The sequence below is a fragment of the Ochlerotatus camptorhynchus genome, unplaced genomic scaffold (genome assembly GCF_037179485.1).
Source record: "Ochlerotatus camptorhynchus isolate MF236.1 unplaced genomic scaffold, CSIRO-AGI_Acam_v1.1 ptg000550l, whole genome shotgun sequence".
In the NCBI taxonomy this organism is placed as follows: Eukaryota; Metazoa; Arthropoda; class Insecta; order Diptera; family Culicidae; genus Ochlerotatus; species Ochlerotatus camptorhynchus.
The window spans coordinates 5298622-5316670 of record NW_027041033.1 but is presented as its reverse complement, the minus strand read 5'-3'; the positions used below and the strand labels follow the sequence as shown (position 1 = coordinate 5316670).

Sequence of the window (18049 nt, the reverse complement as noted above, 5' to 3'; positions counted from 1 at the left end):
ACGCGTGAATCAGGTGAAAGACTTGGGTGTGATCTTGGATTCGCAGCTTTCTTTCAAGCAACACATTGCATATGTTGTTGATAAGGCGTCAAGAACTTTAGGGTTCATTTTTAGGATAGCTAAAAACTTCACTGATATCTACTGTCTAAAATCTCTCTATTGTTCGCTTGTTCGATCGACGCTTGAGTATTGTTCAGCGGTTTGGAACCCAAACTACAACAACGGTGCCGAGAGAATTGAATCTGTTCAACGTCGCTTTCTTCGTTTTGCGTTGCGTAGATTGCCTTGGAACGATCCGTTTCGATTACCAAGCTACGAAAGCCGTTGTCAACTTATCGACCTAGAACTTCTCCGGACTAGAAGAGACACAAACAGAGCCCTTACCGTGGCCGATATTCTACAAGGAAGGACAGATTGTGAGGCTATCCTGAGGCAAATTGACCTGAATGTTCAACCCCGACCGCTTCGTAATAACCTTATGCTAAGACTGCCTCTACGTCGCACAAATTATGGAGCGTACGGTGCGATTTGCGGACTGCAGAGAACATTCAACAGAGTTGCATCCGTTTTCGACTTTCATCTCTCCCGTGATGCGCTTCGTCGAAAGTTTTTTTCTGTTTTTCGCCGGCAGGAGTTAAGATATTGACTATAAGATATACGCTTTTTAATGTTTTTTATGTTATGACCATGCTTGAATGTATTTTTTTTTTACCATAGTTGATAAGGTTTAAATCATTGGGGCTTCATCCAGCCTGTTGATGTAATTAAATAAATAACAAAGATAATACACTGTTTTAAACAACGTCATAAACGTCAGAGGTGGACGCATCGTTATTTTAGGCAGATTTACATTTTAAGGGCGTAGGTCAATATTGGGTGCAACTACTTAGCTCAAATTTTAAGAACACACCACTGCAATGCCCTTATGATCAACTAATGCGGCTCAGTACAGTACTTGTTTGGGAACTGGCCATTCTTTAACTGGGCTGTAGCCTAGCAATCATACGTCTAAAAAAGACTTTTGATTTAGTTTGACATTTCGTTGTCAAAATTGGTGAGGGCCATTCGAATGGAATATAAAGTGTTAATAGAAATTAGCTTGAGGTTATTCTAATTTCACTCTGAAATCAGGACTCGAATGCGTTTTTAGCGAAAGCCTGAAGCCTTTCTAAACTCGCGAAATTGGATGCTGTGAAAATAACAATAACAAACTTTACACTGTTTCAATTAATCGCACATTTTTTTTAAACGTCGATCAAACAATTCATCGAAGTTCCCCTCAGTGTTTTTTGCCGTTTGACAAGTCAGCCCAGTTATAACTATAGTAAGTGGAATTTGCTAACTGGACTGCGGTCTTAGCCCACTTAGTGAACAAGTACTGTAGCCACTGCCAAATATCAAATAATCAAATGGTTTGATGATCATCAAACAGGTTTAAAGTGGCCAAGTAGCATGCTTGGCATACACAGTTTTGGTCACGAACTGCTCATTTGCTAATAACTTTGCACACAGTTGACGAAGCTGTATTTGTTTTTGCGTTGTAAAAATGAAGTGAGAAATGCTCGCTGCAAATCTCGGACTTTAAGTGTAAAAATTCATAAGTGTTGGTTCAAATATTAAGATTTACCTACTCTTTGTATATTTATAGTAAACTATGATCCTAATCTATCAATTTATTTAAAGAAAACAACTTAATTACAACAACTGAGTGAAAAAGTTATTAACAAATGAGCAGTTGGTGTGTACAACTGTGCATGCCAAGCAGCCAGATGGCCACTGATCAAAAGGTCAGTTGATCAATATGGCCATTTGGAAAATGAACAAAAGTTAAAATCATTCATTTCGATTGGCTCATGAACGCTTGAACCTAATTGTCAACTAGTCAAATAATCAAATGTCCCTGCAACTGGAAGCATCCAACACAAACAAGCAAATGTTAAATTTCCCCGGAGTTCATTCATTTCAAATCACGACCGGGTTGAGTCAACACTTGTTTATTTCTCGAAAAATGTCCAAACAAAAGTATGAGAAAGTCACACACAGCCATGTATCCTCCTGTGTATTTTCCCAAACTGCAAACAACACTCGACAACTGCTAGGTTAGGTACTCCGTCTGTTCCATCCAACCTCTCCAAAACAATTCGCATAAAAATTCAATTTAAATACGAAATTTACTGAAACTGTGTCGAAGTGGATGGGAAAGTTTTCAGCGTCGGAAATCGGATACTACTGAAGCACAATGACAAAACAGACCCAGACGGTGGTGGAGGTGGTGGTGGTTGACAATAAATGGACTCCGCGGGAGCGTCTCGTCGGTCGCGCGCAGTTCACTATCATTTTCAAACCGAATCGGGGAGGGGCTGGCAAAGATGAACCGCACGCTTTCGTCTTCATTAGAGGTGGACGTTGGCTGAGTTGCCGCCGCCGCCGCCGCCGCCGAGGAGTCGTTTGTCAAGCTGCCGCGCAAATTGGAGTGACAAAATGGGATTGGTTCTACCGCTGAGTGCACTTCTGCTGCTAAGCTCCCCGCCTGAATTGATGGTGGTGGCGGTGGCTTCTGTGAACGGTGGAAATTTATGGCCTCCTACTGTGGTTTCTGCTGTGAGCCGCTGCCGCTGGTTGGGTGATTTGTAGTAGTTGTTTGTTGTGCCGATCGGGGAGGAAATTGAAGGGTTTTATTGGTGACTTGAAGGATTGTTTGTACGGTATGATTTTTAAATTCAATTTGAATGACAGTAATTTGTGAACCGGATGGTATGAATAATTGATGGAGGTAACGGCAAGTCGGCGAAAATCGGACAGCAGAAAGCGGAAAAAACGGCCTAGGACCCATTAGCGAATGCTGAATGGCGAAACTTTACATTGCTAACGTTTCGCAACGCGTAATCGGGACAACTTTGATACGACGTTGAATGGGAGAAGAGCAGTGTGACACTGAGCGTTCATAAAGAGCCAATGTCGCAAACTTAAACATCGATTTCTCGTAATTCAAAGTCAGCCACCAATTCTATCGGATGGTGATTTTCTTGGGCGGACATATCAATCTATGTTCTCTTCAGAACCCTCCCTTGATAATAAATTATCTCACTATAGCTTCTTGTTTAGTATTGCATTTTCCACCAACTCTGAAAACCGTAAGCTTTACAGTCTGGTCTGGTTAGAATCCGGACACTTTATTTATTCTATAACAGCGCCTCTAAGGGGTGAGATTTGTAATGTTTTGACAGCGATTTGTTTTGAAAGTACACGTGTTTCAGTGGCGAAAGCTTCGTCTCGATACGTGCAGTATTAAACAAGTTGTACTAGATGAAAGATGAGAAAATAAAATTAATTCTGTACACCGTTTTGTTGGCGATGAAATGCTTGGTTTTGAGTCCGCAGCTGCAAATTTATCGTCAATATCCGGGCGAATTTATCGTCAAAAAAAAAAATAATTAGCTCTTTATCATAGGTTTCGTCTTCCAAGATAAGGCATCCTCTGTACATCGTACAACTTCCGGGCGCGTGTTCTGGCCACTAGATCATGCTTCATCATCCTGTTTGGTTGCTTGGAGGCACGGAATGAACGGTAATCTGCTCGCAGACGGATCCTTCGGCTGGCACCGTATTTTTTTTGGCGATATCCCGATCCGAGAGTTCTGGGTTTCTCTTGATTGACCTCAACAACATCCAGTTAAGCGGCTGATCCAATGTTCCAGCACGACGTTTGCTTTGAACCTTCCGGGCCACACTCTTCGATCACGGAGCCGCTTGAGAACATCTCCCACGGTACTACGGTAGAAACAGAAATCTTCAACTTTTTCGCGATACTTCGAATTGACGGGTTTTCGACGTGGATGTGCAGGATCAATTTTATTTTCTCGTCTTCCGTATCGAGACGAATCTTTCAGCACTGAAACACGTGTACTTTCAAAACAAATCGCTGTCAAAACATTACAAATCTCCCCACAAGAGGCGCTGTTATAGAATAAATCTAGATAGAGCTGGAATAAGGGCGTAAGAGCCTTTGTAAACAATGACTTCTCTTGTGGATTTCTCGGAATTCAAGGCACGTCTACACGAACCAACATATCCATCGGGTAGGTGAAGTCTTCCTCTACCCGATGGTGATGTCGATTTGCCACGGAGAGCCATAACTTCCGAGAAATCATCGAGAGAAGTCATTGTTTACTAAAGCTGCTACGTCCTAATTCCAGCTCTATCTAGAAATAAATTGTTCGGAATCTAAGTGGACCAAATCTATGAAGTAACCAAACACTTTGATTGAATTAAATTCATATACGTTCTGATAAATTTATGGAACTCCAGAAAAGCTTTAAGTAAAATTGTAACAATTAGCGTTTAAGTAAAATTGTAAAACGGTCTACTCAGATTGACGAAAAATAAAATAAAATATAAAAAATAGGAAAGTTCCAAACTCTTAAGTTTTAATTTACAATACTTCACTGATGTTCCATGAACTATAGTGAATATCAAAAGCGTTCAGAGAAATAAAAAAAAAAAAACTTCAAGAAACTTCAAAGATCTTCAGGAAAATTTCAAAACTTCCGGGAAAATAAAAGATCCGAGAAATTCAGATCCGTTTTATGAACTTTAGAAAATTTTCGTGAACTTATATGAAGATCAGAGAACTTCACGACAGTTCCATTAGCTCCAGGAACTTTACAAGTTGAAAGCCTTCAAACTTCAGACAACTGCAGGAAAGTTGATTAGGACCATTCAGAGAGCTTCGGGAAAGTTCTGAGAATTTCAGGAAAGTTCCATGAACATCCGGAAAATTGTGAAAACTGGAGAGAAGTTCTAAAAACTTCTGGAAAATTATTGGAATCTCAGGTATGTTCGATTAAATCATAATAATTGCAGGAACTTTACAGATGTGCAAGAACAAAGGCCAAAAAACTTTAAAGAAGTTAAGAGTCTAATGAACGTCAGCAAAATTGCGAGAACATAAACGTTGCTCCAACGGTTGTGAGTCAAATGGTCGAAAGACAAATGTCAAAAAGGCAAAAAGTAGATTGTGCAAAAGGTTGATTCGACAAAATAATTTTTAAATAGTTAACAATGATGAGAAGGGAGACAAAAGGTCGAATGATGTGAAGGGGGACATAAGGTCAACTGGATAAATGGTTGAATAGTTCAAAAAGAGACAAAAGGTCGAATTGACAAAAGGTCGAATGGATAAAAGGTCGAATGAACAAAAGGTTGAATGGACAAAAGGTCGAATGGATAAAAGGTCGAATGGACAAAAGGTCGAATGGACAAAAGGTCGAATGGAAAAAGTTCGGATGGACAACATGTCGAATGGACAAAAGGTCGAATGAACAAAAGGTCGAATGAATAAAACGTCGAATGAAAAAAAGGTCGAATGGACAAAATGTCGAATGGACAAAAGGTCGAATGGACAAAAGGTCTAATGGACAATAGGCCGAATGGACAAAAGGTCGGATGTGTGAACGATTGAATAAAGAGAATAAGGAGAAAAGGTTGAATGGACAAAAGTCGAATGGACCAAAGTCGAATGGATAAAATGTCGAATCGAAAAAAAGGTCGAATGGTTCAAAGAGGGTCAAAAGATCTAATGGCCAAAGGTCGATTGGTACAAAAATGGAAAGCAATATAATAATGTACCCAAATATCTTATGAAAATAGAAGAATATTACGTTTCTAACAAACAAGCACAGGTCTTTCGAATAATAATGTTTTTATGGCTTATGACACTGGGTATTAGGATCCCATTATCTTTGTTTTTCCTTCTTTTTGGCTCTGCTCGTTTTTTCTTATAGCCTCTGATTGAATCCTTGGGAATAGTACTGGCATGACTTTATTATGTTTTTTCACATGCTTATGTTGAACTACACTGGTTACAAGTTCACCGCAGGTTGTATTTTTTTGCTATCCCCATCCGTAGTTATATGTAATAGCAATCAAAAAATCCTTTTTTGAGAAAAAATGTTTTAAAAATTTCATTTGAATAGAATAAAAAGTTGGGTAATTTTTTTTAGAGTGCATATTTTTTTCGAACAGTCTCATCCATTACACTAGTTTACAGCATTTTTGAACTCGGTAAGGTGATGATCATTTCCAATGCAAAATCCTACGCTGAATTCAATGCCGTGGTCAGAAAAAAATTAAAGTAGAGCCATTTTTGAGATATACAAAAATTTTGATTTTTTGAATTTTGGACAAAAGTACGATTACTAAAATATCAATATCTTTGGAATTAGTGCACCAATTTTAAATCTTATTTATGAAAATGAAGCTAAATAAATATGCTATCGTTCACTAGAATATTATGTCTTAATTAAAAATTTAATTTTACAGCATTTTTTTTTAATTTACAGCATTTTTTTAATTTTTCCTGCGAATTTTCCATAAAAATCTTGTTTTAATCAACATTTTTAATGGTATATTCGTCAATTCGACCTATTTTCCATTCGTCCTTTTGTCCATTCGACCTTTTGTCCATTCGAACTTTTGTCCATTCAAACTTTTGTCCATTCGAACTTTTTTCCATTCGACCTTTTGTCTATTTAACCTTTTGTACCTTTGACCTTTTGTCCTTTCAACCTTTTGTCCTTTCGATCTTTTGTCATTCGACGTTTTGTCCATTCGACCATTTTTCTTGCAACTTTTGTCTTACAATCGTTCCAACATTTTCTGGAAAATTTTGAATACTTTCTGTTAGTTCCATTGCGAGAACCTTCAGGATGATCTGGGTTTTTTTTTGCTTTGTTAGAGAGACTTTCAGCATAAATCTGAGAATTTTATGGAAATTCCAAGAATTTCAAGGAAATTCCGAAAACATCAAGATCGTCCAGAACATTCAGAACAACATGTGAGTTTTAAGATCTTTCAGAGTAGTTCTATTAAATTCAGGAAAATTTCAGGAGCTTCCGTTGCAAAAACTTCAAGTTGAGTTTAAATATCTTAAGGGCAGTTCTGGTATTTGAGAGCAGTTTTATGATTATCAGGAAAATCATGAAAAATGCAGGGAAATTCCAAAAATTTAGGGAAATTTTGAAAACCCTGGGTGAATTTTGGACACCTTAGGGCAGTTCCATTAAATTCAGGCAAACAGCGAGAATCATCAAGAAGTCCTATAAATTAATGACAGTCTAGAGAGAACATTATATTCTTTAATCTTGCACGGACTGAAATCGAAATCGAGCTTTGTTGGAAAATCGGAATCCCTTTCTATGGAGCTTCGTGTGGCCAAACGAAAAACAAACGATTTGTGGTGACGGTCAGAGGGTACAATCGTGAATGGCGATTCGATAAATTCAACTTCGCTACTGTTGCTTACGAAGGACAAGTCGATATTATGTACGTCACAAATCTGCTGCAATCCACTTGCAGTCATGCTTTCGGTGAATACCAGTTTCTTGCTCGGAGGACGCGTTCGTCGGTAGGTAAGAATCCACGTCGTCATCGAAAGACCATAATAAGCGAGGCAGTAGGGCTTGGGGCGATGCTTGTTCAGTTTAGCAACGAGGTTGTTCCCCGGATTATCGCTTGCGCTTCTAAGGTACTTACAACAACAGAGCAAAAATACCCTCAGACGCACAGGGAAGCCTAAGCTGTTGTATGGGGTGTAGAGTGCTTCTCGTTCTACCTTACTGGTAGATCTTTCGTAGTCAGGACAGATGCAGCAGCGATTGAGTTTATATTCAACTACAATCACCAAATCGAGAAAAGAGCAGTATCGAGAGCCGAGGCATGGGCACTGAGGCTACAGCCATACGATTGCTGATGCTTTGTTGGGTTGATTTGTTGTTCTCAAGCAGCGGAGTTATTTGTGGATGACCAAGGTAATCATTTGCTATTCGCTCTAGATTCAGGCTTGGAGATAACGTTAAGCGAGGCTGAAGTTCAATCGGAAATCGACGAAGAGATCCAACAACTTTGTACAGCGTTGAAGCTCGGCAAGTGGCCTCGAAGCTTACGTGGATTTGAATCTTAAAAGAGAGAACTTCACTACCTCGGATCTCTCGTATTCAAAGCCGATAAGATAGTACTTCCGAAATTGCTACCCAAGAAAGCTTTGTGTAGCCATGATTTTTGTGTCCTATTCAACGCTCAAGAAACACCAATGTTGCCTGCTGAGCAGTTGATTGAGCATGATCATAAAACATCAGCGCATTGAACCATTGATAACTTTCGATCCTTGCATTTAATCAAAAAGTGGTCTTGAGTAAAGTTGTAGCTGGAAAAATTTCCTACAAGTTCAGTTGAAAGCTTTTGAAGCAAACCGATATGGTGAATTATTAAATAGAAATGAAAAAAATCTTGGTTTTAACATAGTAATTCCCATACAAACTTCAAATGGTTTGTGCCATCTCAGTTTCTCAGTTTCAAATTTTGAGAGGTTAGTCAGGATCTGATTTGGAATCGTTTAAGTATTGTGGAGCGAAAATTTCAAATTTTGCATCACTCTAGTGGCCAGGTATGGCTTAACAGGCCGAGAACTTCGTGAAAAATTGTGAAACTTGCGCGATGCTCGCAAGGAAAAATTCTCCAGTGTCATTATCATCAAGAGAACTTCCAGAAGGTTCTTAGGAAATTGTGCAGATATATTTCCTTTCTGTATCAGGATTCGGTTCAGGAGAGTTTCTAATTACGGTGGATACCTATTCTCGCTTTCTTTTCGTAATTGAAATGATTGCTGAAAGTACAAATGCTGCACTTTTCGATATCTTCAAACTATGGGGCTACCCGGCGATCTTGCAAAGCGATAACGGTCAAGCATTCCAGAGTGTTCATTTCTGTAATTTCTGCGAAGACAAGACAGTAAAGGTAAAGTCCGCAATCAAACGGAATGGTTGAACGTCAAAATCAAGGTATCATCAAGGCCTTGGCGGCCTCAAGAATTGATACGCATGGATCTTCAACGGTTTGTACATAACCACAATACCCTAGTACCCCACTCTAGATTGAAGGTTACACCATTTGAACTAATGATAGGGAGGAAGTACCGCGGTACATTTCCTAGTATATGGAATTATACTAGGGAAGAAAAGTTAGATCGCATCAACCTCAGGGAGACAGACTCGGGATCCAAGTAAGCTAGCAAAAAACATGATGATATCGTCAGAGGTGCTAGGGATTCGGTCATTTGAATTGGAGACGAAGTATTGTTGGCACAACAGCGCAAATCAAAAACCGATCCAACATTCTCCATCGACGGTTACACAGTGATTGCGAGACAAGGTAGAAAAGTGGTTGTTATGAGTGGTAACGGACTTCAATATGCGCGAAACGTTCGCGATATTAAGAAGACACCTCTTAGCTATGAAAATGAACCTCCTTGGAATGCATCCGTAGTGCCTGCTTCATAATAGCCCAGGACAACATTTGTAAGGTGGCACGAAGCTAGATCCTGCCAGAAGATCGTAGGGCCCTCGTGTTGCTTCAACTGTGGAAGCAGACGCTTCTGTAGACACTCCTTGAGGTAGATCTCCCAGTTTACAGTCCCGGTAGTCACGAACGGCGCACTCCGTTTGCCACATGAGCAGGCAGATCGCTTGCCAAATCATGTATTTCTTGGCAAACTTTGAAAGTTTCAAACTTGTGCTGGGCGGTGAAGAACAGTAGCGCCGGAAGCTGCTGGAAGTCCACCTTGACGTAAGTCTCATCATCTATGATGAGACAATAAGGCTTCGTCAGCATCTGGGTGTACAGTTTCCGGGCTGTATTTTTTCGTTCGTCAGTCCTTGGCTCTCTGAACGAAAGACTTGGGCAGATTCAACTTTTTGGCCACATCCCTGACAGAGATAAAAATCCAGTGTAAACAATACACTCTAAACTACTTCTACCCAAATTTTCAAGAGAAAATACCCAATGGGTAATTTTCTACAGCGTTGTTTTTCCGTGATGCAATTTGATGTGGGACACCCTGTAATATGAATTAAATGAGAAAAGTGTACAACTCTTCGAATGCATAATATTCAAACATATCGCACAGATCATAGTTCGAAATCGAGAGTCGATCACTTGCTTGAACAGAAATGACTGGAAATCCGGCACGATCACGATGTACGAACAGTAAAAAGTTCGTGGAGCCATGCTTCATAAACTTCAGTCTTGATAACACCCTAACTTAAAGCAGAAAAATAGATCTAGTATGCGCAGTTGAAGAGCTAGAAAATTCTATCTTCAGCAAAATTGCTTGAAATATTTTCTTTCAACTTTGCTGTAGAATGAAACTACGTATAACTTCAAACAAAACAGTTAGATTTCTGATTAAAGATAAAATGAGGACCACCCTTATTATATTTTTTTTTCGAAAAGGAGGCCCATTTCAATATAAGCAACTTCTCCGAAGACACTAACCCTTTAAATCGAATAGCAATAGAGTAAATATGTTTTTCCTGCTAAATTGCCGTTTAGGACCACAGTGCATTGGTATAAGGCCAATTGACAAAATGCTGTAAATGACCATTTTGCATGTAAAATTTGATCAAAGAATACCTATCTAGGGTTTTTGATCTAATTTCCGTCCTACTAAGCACAACCCGTGCTTTACCTCTCTTTTCTGAACGAGTTTAAACAAAAAATGGAACATTTCTGTCAAAGATGACTTTAACATTTATTCGCCTTTCTATACGTACCGTTGGATTTAATAAAGAGTCACACATTGTTGAGATACTGTTTAGAATCTAATACTGCTACTTGATTCTAAATTCGTTCAACGAGTTTCAATTCCGTCCTAAAGCATTGAAACGCCATTAGATTTTCTTCGTCCTACGGATAAACGTAGAAAAAGGGGATTCGCTAGGAGCGATTCTTTAGTTTAAAAAAAAAAATGGGCATAAATATTCATACAATGCACTCTAACAGGATTTATGTTGCAGCTATTGAACTAACTCATCGGAACAAACCTATTATTGATTTGTGCACGATGAAATCATTGATATTATTGATCTTTTTTGATCGATAGAACGGAAATGGGCGTCAACGACGAAGTAGCGCTCTACCCTACCCCTGCACATTTCGGTATTCCATTCCCAATGAGCATGAGCAGGAGTATGACTGACGGCCCACGGTTGCTGCTCTGATATTGCCAGATCAGCTACGATTAAATGATTAAAGGGTGTCCCACATTAAATTGCATCACGGAAAAAATACTGTAGAAAATTACCCATTGGGTATTTTCACTTGAAAATTTGGGTAGAAGTAGTTTAGAGTGTATTGTTTACACTGTATTTTTATCGCTGTCAGTTTTTCGAAAGTTGAAAAAAATGGCGTCACCCGAAAAGCAACGCCGCAAACACCTGGAAAATCCTCAACTCTCTCATCGGGACATCGGAAAACAACTCGAAATCGTGCAGTCAACGGTGAGTCGTGTGATTAAACGTTACTAAGAAACTCTGAGCATCGAACGGAAGGAGAAATGCGGTCAGAATGGATGTTCTATTAGTGATTAGGATCAAAAGCGTGTCGTGAAAGCGTTTAAGCGGAATCCCAATGCTTCGGTCAGGGATGTGTCTAAAAAGTGGAATCTGTCCAAGTCTTTCGTTCAGAGAGCCAAGGACCGGGAGGGACTGCATACGTACACAGTGCAGAAGGCTCCAAATCGCGACGAGCGGCAAAATATAGTGGGAAAGTCATGGGCCCGGAAACTGTACACCCAGATGCTGACGAAGCCTCATTGTCTCATCATGGATGATGAGACTTACGTCAAGGTGGACTTCCGGCAGCTTCCGGGGCTACTGCTCTTCACCGCCCAGCACAAGTGAAGGGATGTTCCGGAGGAAGTAAGGAAGTAGAAACTTTCAAAGTTTGCCAAGAAATACATGATTTGGCAAGCGATCTGCTCATGTGGCAAACGGAGTGTGCCGTTCGTAACTACCGGGACTGTAAACGGGGAGATCTACCTCAAGGAGTGTCTACAGAAGCTTCTGCTTCCTCAGTCGGAGCAACACGAGGGCCCTACTATCTTCTGGCCGGATCTTGCTTCGTGCCACTATTCAAATGTTGTCCTGGAGTGGTACGAAGCCAACGGGGTCACTTTCGTACCCAAGGACATGAACCCCCCCAACGCACAGGAACTAAGGCCCATCGAAAAATACTGGGCTATTATGAAACAGGCATCCCAAGGAGGTCAAATCTGAGGAAGACATTAAGAAAAAGTGGGTTTCCGTACAGAAGAAACTGCAGCCAGATGTTGTACAGAAACTAATGAGTGGGAGTGGAGTTTAGTGATAGGTGAGAGCGAAAGATTATAGTTTTGAAGTTGAATGAAATAAATATGCCAAAAGCTTACTATTCGACAATTGAAGAGAGACCAGAGTTACCAAAAGCTTACTAATGGGTTATATTTTATTGCCTGAAAGTTTGAAAAGGATCGGTCAACTAGGTAATTTTCTACAGCGTTTTTTTCCGTGATGCAATTTGATGTGGGACACTCTTTACACAGAGAACCAACAGAATAGGTGTATAAATTGGAGATCTAATATTTAGCAATTCCAGCGCGGGCCGTGTCCGAATGCAGGTCAAATAGGGAATTGGAAGAAATGTGTTGACGTGATACTCGCTGTAACGGAAACCGAGAATTCTTCTGCGCTTCCACGAGAAATAAATAAATAAATCACTGGGATGTTGGATGCGGGGAAAGGTTTGCAGCAGGGATCGTTTTGGTAAACTAATAAGCTGATAATAACGTACCTTAAACTCTAATGGATAGGAAGTATAAATAGATAAAAAGGAAAGATCTTACCGAAGCAATCAAGTGGACTTGCAACAAGCTGCCTCTTAGTGTTTTCGTTTACAGTCCTCAAATCAACCTTCTTCTTATAGTATCAGACGGTCCACGGGGATCAACATGAACTGGTCCAGGCTCTTTTAGAATTTATTTGAAATACCCCTACTTCACGTCTGACGTTCGTTGATTGACCATTCTTGAAATTCGATTTTAGTGGCGATCCAGAAGCGAGAAATTGGTTATTGAGCACTGCAGCTTGCGTGCTCTCCTTTGAAAACTTGTCCATCTGTCACGGTAGCCAATTTACAGTAGCTCGTTCCGCTCGGCCATCAAACTGGAATTCATTGTGGAACAATTTGGAACTCAGGTTCCACACACTATTAAAAGCACTTTAGTGGAAAACGTTAAGTAAGAGGAGAAACAGTATGCAGGAAAAAATAAAACGTCTATTTTCAACTGCAGCCTTGTTTCTCACAGTGTTCTTTCAGATAATTGAGACAGTTTTCTTTCGCCAATTCCACATCGATAATCGATAGCATCGCTTTTCAAAAGTATCAAATTGACAACATTTTTCACAATCCAATCTTCCCCGGAACTCACGAGCCCCTTCCCCCGGCCCCTCCTCGAATGGGGGGTATTGATACGCGTTTCATGAAAGCCCAATTTTCTTCCTCGTGGAATCAAAACTTGGGAGAATGGCCCGAAAATCGAAGAAGGAATAATTCAATCGACAATCGACAGCACAATAAGCCCCTTCGGATGCTCCCCCCGAGGAGGGAATTGAATGCGATGAATACACCGGGATCCGATTCCACTCCGACCGTCGCGATCGGAGACCAATCAACCTTGGAGACATAAATTAGCATGATAATCAGGGAAATCCATTAAGTAGACCAATCATCTGGGCATCTGAGGCGGTTTGCTTGTCGTTCTGTTTCTCCGCTGTGAGGGTGTGGCTGTGAGTGTGTGTGCCAACAACAACAACAACGACGAAGAGGAAACAAATATCACGGAATCGGTCCCTGAAGAGCGTATTGTGCGACGGGCCATATAGATGTCATGATTTGATACTTTGGATTTTGTTGGTCGGAGAATGGTGTGTCGGAAAACGGAAACTTCAATGAAATTTTGTCGAATTGATTGATTCTATTTTGACTTTTCAGCTACTCGGATTGATGAATTCTGCGTGTAAATTGTAAACGTTTTTGAGAAAATTGTCATAATTGAACGCAACGTTGCGCGATATGGATCAAGTTCATTTAATCTTGCCGGAGCTGTCAAAGCGGCATCAGCAGGGTAGCAGTCCTGTGGTTCGATTGTGCTTTCCTCTTCCGTTCTAGTCTGCACACACACAGCGAACTTGTTGATTGAATGTGACTTTGCTGATGCTCTAGGAATTACTCCTACAAATCAAACAGTCGTCCACTGATCCCACGCAATTATACTTCCATTTGTAAGCCACATCTGTCAATTCGATCGATTGTCAACGGTCACTCACCGCCCCACCCGTCTGTAATTGGATCCCATTCGAAGAATGGTTCCATTATCGCCTCGCTCCCCGGATGTCCTCACGGTTCAATAGACCCTGCTCGAAGCGTAACGTAAGAATAATTTGCATAAATTCCATTATACACTCACCTTTTTTTCCATGCCCCCTGTTGTCGCCACTCAAAATGAAGCAAACTGCGTGTTGGGTTGGGTTGGGTTGGGATGGATGTTCCATTTTCACCTGTACCGTGATTGGGGACATCCACCCAAACTAAAAAAAAAATGTAAATGTCTCGTTACGCAAAGCATCTCATTCGTTTCATCACCTTTTATTTCCTGGCAGGTGGCCTCTTCCATCCGGACGACGACCATCAAGAGATTGCGTTCCGCTATGCGGTCGAGAAAATCAACTCGGATCGGACGATCCTACCGCGGTCCAAACTGCTGGCGCAGATCGAACGAATATCGCCCCAGGACAGCTTCCTGGCGTCGAAGCGAGGTGAGAACAGCGCGACGAAATCCAATTATTATCCACACACACAGATGAGCAGCACGGTTTAATTGGTGACTGGTTTTTTTTCATGTTTCTGTTCTACAGTGTGCCATCTGTTGCGAGTTGGAGTGGCGGCCATCTTTGGGCCACAATCGTCGCACACCGCCAGTCACGTCCAGAGCATCTGCGATACGATGGAGGTAAGTTTCGAGATACAGTAATGAACTGATTTTGTCAGCCTCCTTTGTGAAAATCAATTTTTAGATACACTGTATTATACTGCCCATAATCGCAAGTCCGTCCCATCTGTTAAGGTTCAAAGGTTTCCAAGTTTTCTGATTTGACACCTATTTTGGAGTGATACATATAAAAATAAACGTACAATGTGATAGAATGCATCTATGTTTACCAAGAAATATTAAAGAAATATCTTGAAATTTTTATTTTATGGCCAACATCTGAGTGGGATTGACTTGCGATTACATTTAACGTCAATGAGAAAAATAACCGCAAGTCAGTCACAATTCCATGACGATGCTGCATTAGTTTAGAACAGTATTGGACAGTAGAAAGATATCATGTTCCCATAGAACGTTATTGAATGTTTCTAGATTTGTTCCGCTGGTTCCAGAGCAATGGCCGAAATATACTCCGGTGAGTATGGGTTCATCAGACCAGAGCTTTTCATAAACGTGCCAAACCCACCATGCGATGAATCAATTAACACGAGAATTCAAAAAAAGATCAATAAGAGTCATGTTCCGGGTATCTCCGGGGAAGCGGTAATTCCTTTTTAAATCAAAATCCATCAAGCGATACATCAAATCACATGAGAAACAGTCAAACTGTGTATCGTAAGAACTATATTAGCCACATCCGGACTTGTTCGGGAAGTGGACAAAATTGGTGTTGAGTAGCGTTGATTAACCGGTTTTACCGAAACCGGTTTTACCGGTATTATCGTGCTATTTTAAAATACCGAAATACCGGTTTTTGTACGATAATAAACCGGTATTTTCGGAATTTTAGTTGGATTTTTCCAGCATGAAAACATTGTTTTAACACGTTTTCCATAGTGATTGAAGTGTAAATAAATGAATGTTTGTAATATTAAAAACAAAAAAAAAACAAAAGAACAATATAATTTACATACCGTTCCGATTCAAATTTCGGACACTTTCATTTTTAATTAAATATTACATCCAGTTAGAAACAAAGTAATAATGTTAGATGATCGTGGAGGGCACTAGTCAAAAAAATTTAAAATTTACAAGACATGTGGATCATATTCGACCGAGATAATCAACTTTTAAAAGTGTCCGAAATTCGAGTTTAAGTGTCCGAAATTTGAATCGGCACGGTACAATGACAAATTACTTTGGAGTATTCTTCAAGACATCGCGGTCTACTTTGATAAAGCATTCGCTGGAAATTCTTCGTCGTTTGATTGATTTGAAAGGCAACTGAATGCATGTAGAAACCGAGCGAAGAGAAGAACTGAATCAACTGGATGATACAGCTGATGTAGAGAACGATAGTTTGACCGTGAAGGAACAATTTGTAAAGCCACAGACAAACAGACGTAACGCTTTGAATAAGTTTTTATTGAAAACATTGTACCCCAATAAATAGGACTTAAGTAATGACTTCTCTCGAGCTTCTCGCGAAAAACAAGCGTGTTCGCTAAGTCACTAACAATGTTGCATGCAAGCTAAACATAATATATAGAAACGTCAAAGTGTACGATAAACGCTCTTTGCGTTCTAAATGTTACCTTAACGAACAAGCCTAGCTTTGAAGAGCGCATTTCTAACTGAATCATTTACTGTCGCTCTTCGCGTGTCCGTCCCATAGTGAAAATTGGCAAGCCGAGAAAATCGCGTTTTTAGTTTGCTTCGTACCATTGCATTGTGATAGGACAACCAATGTGACTGTCTTTTCAAACTTTTCTTTATAGGTAGTCAGCTCACCGACAACCCGACATGAACGGCCATAGCAAAAACAATAAAATTTCTGACCAAAGCACACTACTGATACCTGGTTCCGTGTTCGCGGGGAATATTTAGCAAAACCATGAACCCACATGCAAAAGCTATGATCTATTCTGGACAAATTATTTTTATCTAGATCAAAACATCCTATGGTTTTGACAGTTCGGATCACTGACCATTAAAAACGACCGTTTACGATTTTCGGGCATAAGTCAGAATTAAGTGTCATGTCGGTTTGTCGGTGGTTAGCTACCTTATGCATTGAAAAACTCAGTTTTACCAAAAATGACTATGGGACCGACATGCGTAGAGTGGCAGTTAACCAATCAACACTTTTTTTTTCTGAAATGCAGTTTTTTTGTAGTTCCTCCTCATACTGGTTTTACCGGTATTAGATTTTTCATTACCGGAAAACCGGTTTAAGAAATAAACCTCCGATATTGCCAACCCTAGTCTTGAAACAAATCTCACGCTGCGATGTGTTGAGGTGTCTACCGGACGCAATCTAGGTTTTCGGATTGAAGTATACTCGACAACTTCCAATTTGAGATTGATTTTATTGAAATGGAAATCTTACCAACTAACTTACAGAGTTTTCCTATGGGTGGAGCCTGGACTGTCTTATTGGATAAAAAAGACTATACTTAAGAACGGGCGTCGCCAAATATGTAAACGCACTTAACAAACACTATGCATCAAGAAGTATGTCACTGCCGGTCAACATTTGCCTCACGCGTTGTTGAGCGGTGGTGTTTAATTTCATGTAGCTGGTGTTGTTAAACACGCGGTCGTTTTGGAAAGGATGTTTGAAAAGGTTTGGAATTTGATCCACAACGCGGATGCGTGGAATCGTTTTGGGTTTGACCTGGAAAACATGTTTTGAGGAAACGTTAACTGAAGTGGTTTCGATGTAACTGAAAATAATAATTGTCACATCGCAATGAGGAAATTTATGAGATGTTTGCCTTACGGAAAACATCGAACTACTTTTTGAAATGCAACATGCTACCCTTACGAGAAACGTCGGTCATGGTAAATTATTTGAAATGGTAACAAATGGTTTGGTGTTTATGGTGAGAAATGATTACGGTTACTTTTATGGTACACTACAGTGTTGTCTAACATTCCTAACATATGTTTTTCTAATGGGACTGACTTGCGGTTACTTTTCGCCGTGGGACAATTTGACTTGGTATTGTTTGTTTCAATAGCACATCTAAAAAAACATAAAAAGATAAACTGACTTGCGATTACCGGCAGTATATACAGATTACAGATTTTTGAAAAATATACCGATTTTTCAAATAAGGAAAATATATTTTATATTATTTCGTATATGTATTCATTCTGATAAATAATCGTTTCTTCCTTTCGAGC

The 18049-nt window shown here is 40.0% G+C and overlaps 1 protein-coding gene across 3 annotated transcripts in view; it reads left to right on the top strand.

Moving 5' to 3' along the window:
- Positions 1-14796: 14796 nt before the first annotated feature.
- Positions 14797-18049, top strand: part of KaiR1D (Kainate-type ionotropic glutamate receptor subunit 1D) — a 415379-nt gene continuing 412126 nt past the window's right edge. For all 3 annotated transcript variants that reach the window (XM_065236420.1, XM_065236419.1, XM_065236418.1), the window contains exon 1: positions 14797-14881. In XM_065236420.1, coding sequence (XP_065092492.1) covers positions 14876-14881 — 6 coding nt within the window. In that variant the 5' untranslated portion in view covers positions 14797-14875. The remainder of the gene's footprint in view (positions 14882-18049) is intronic.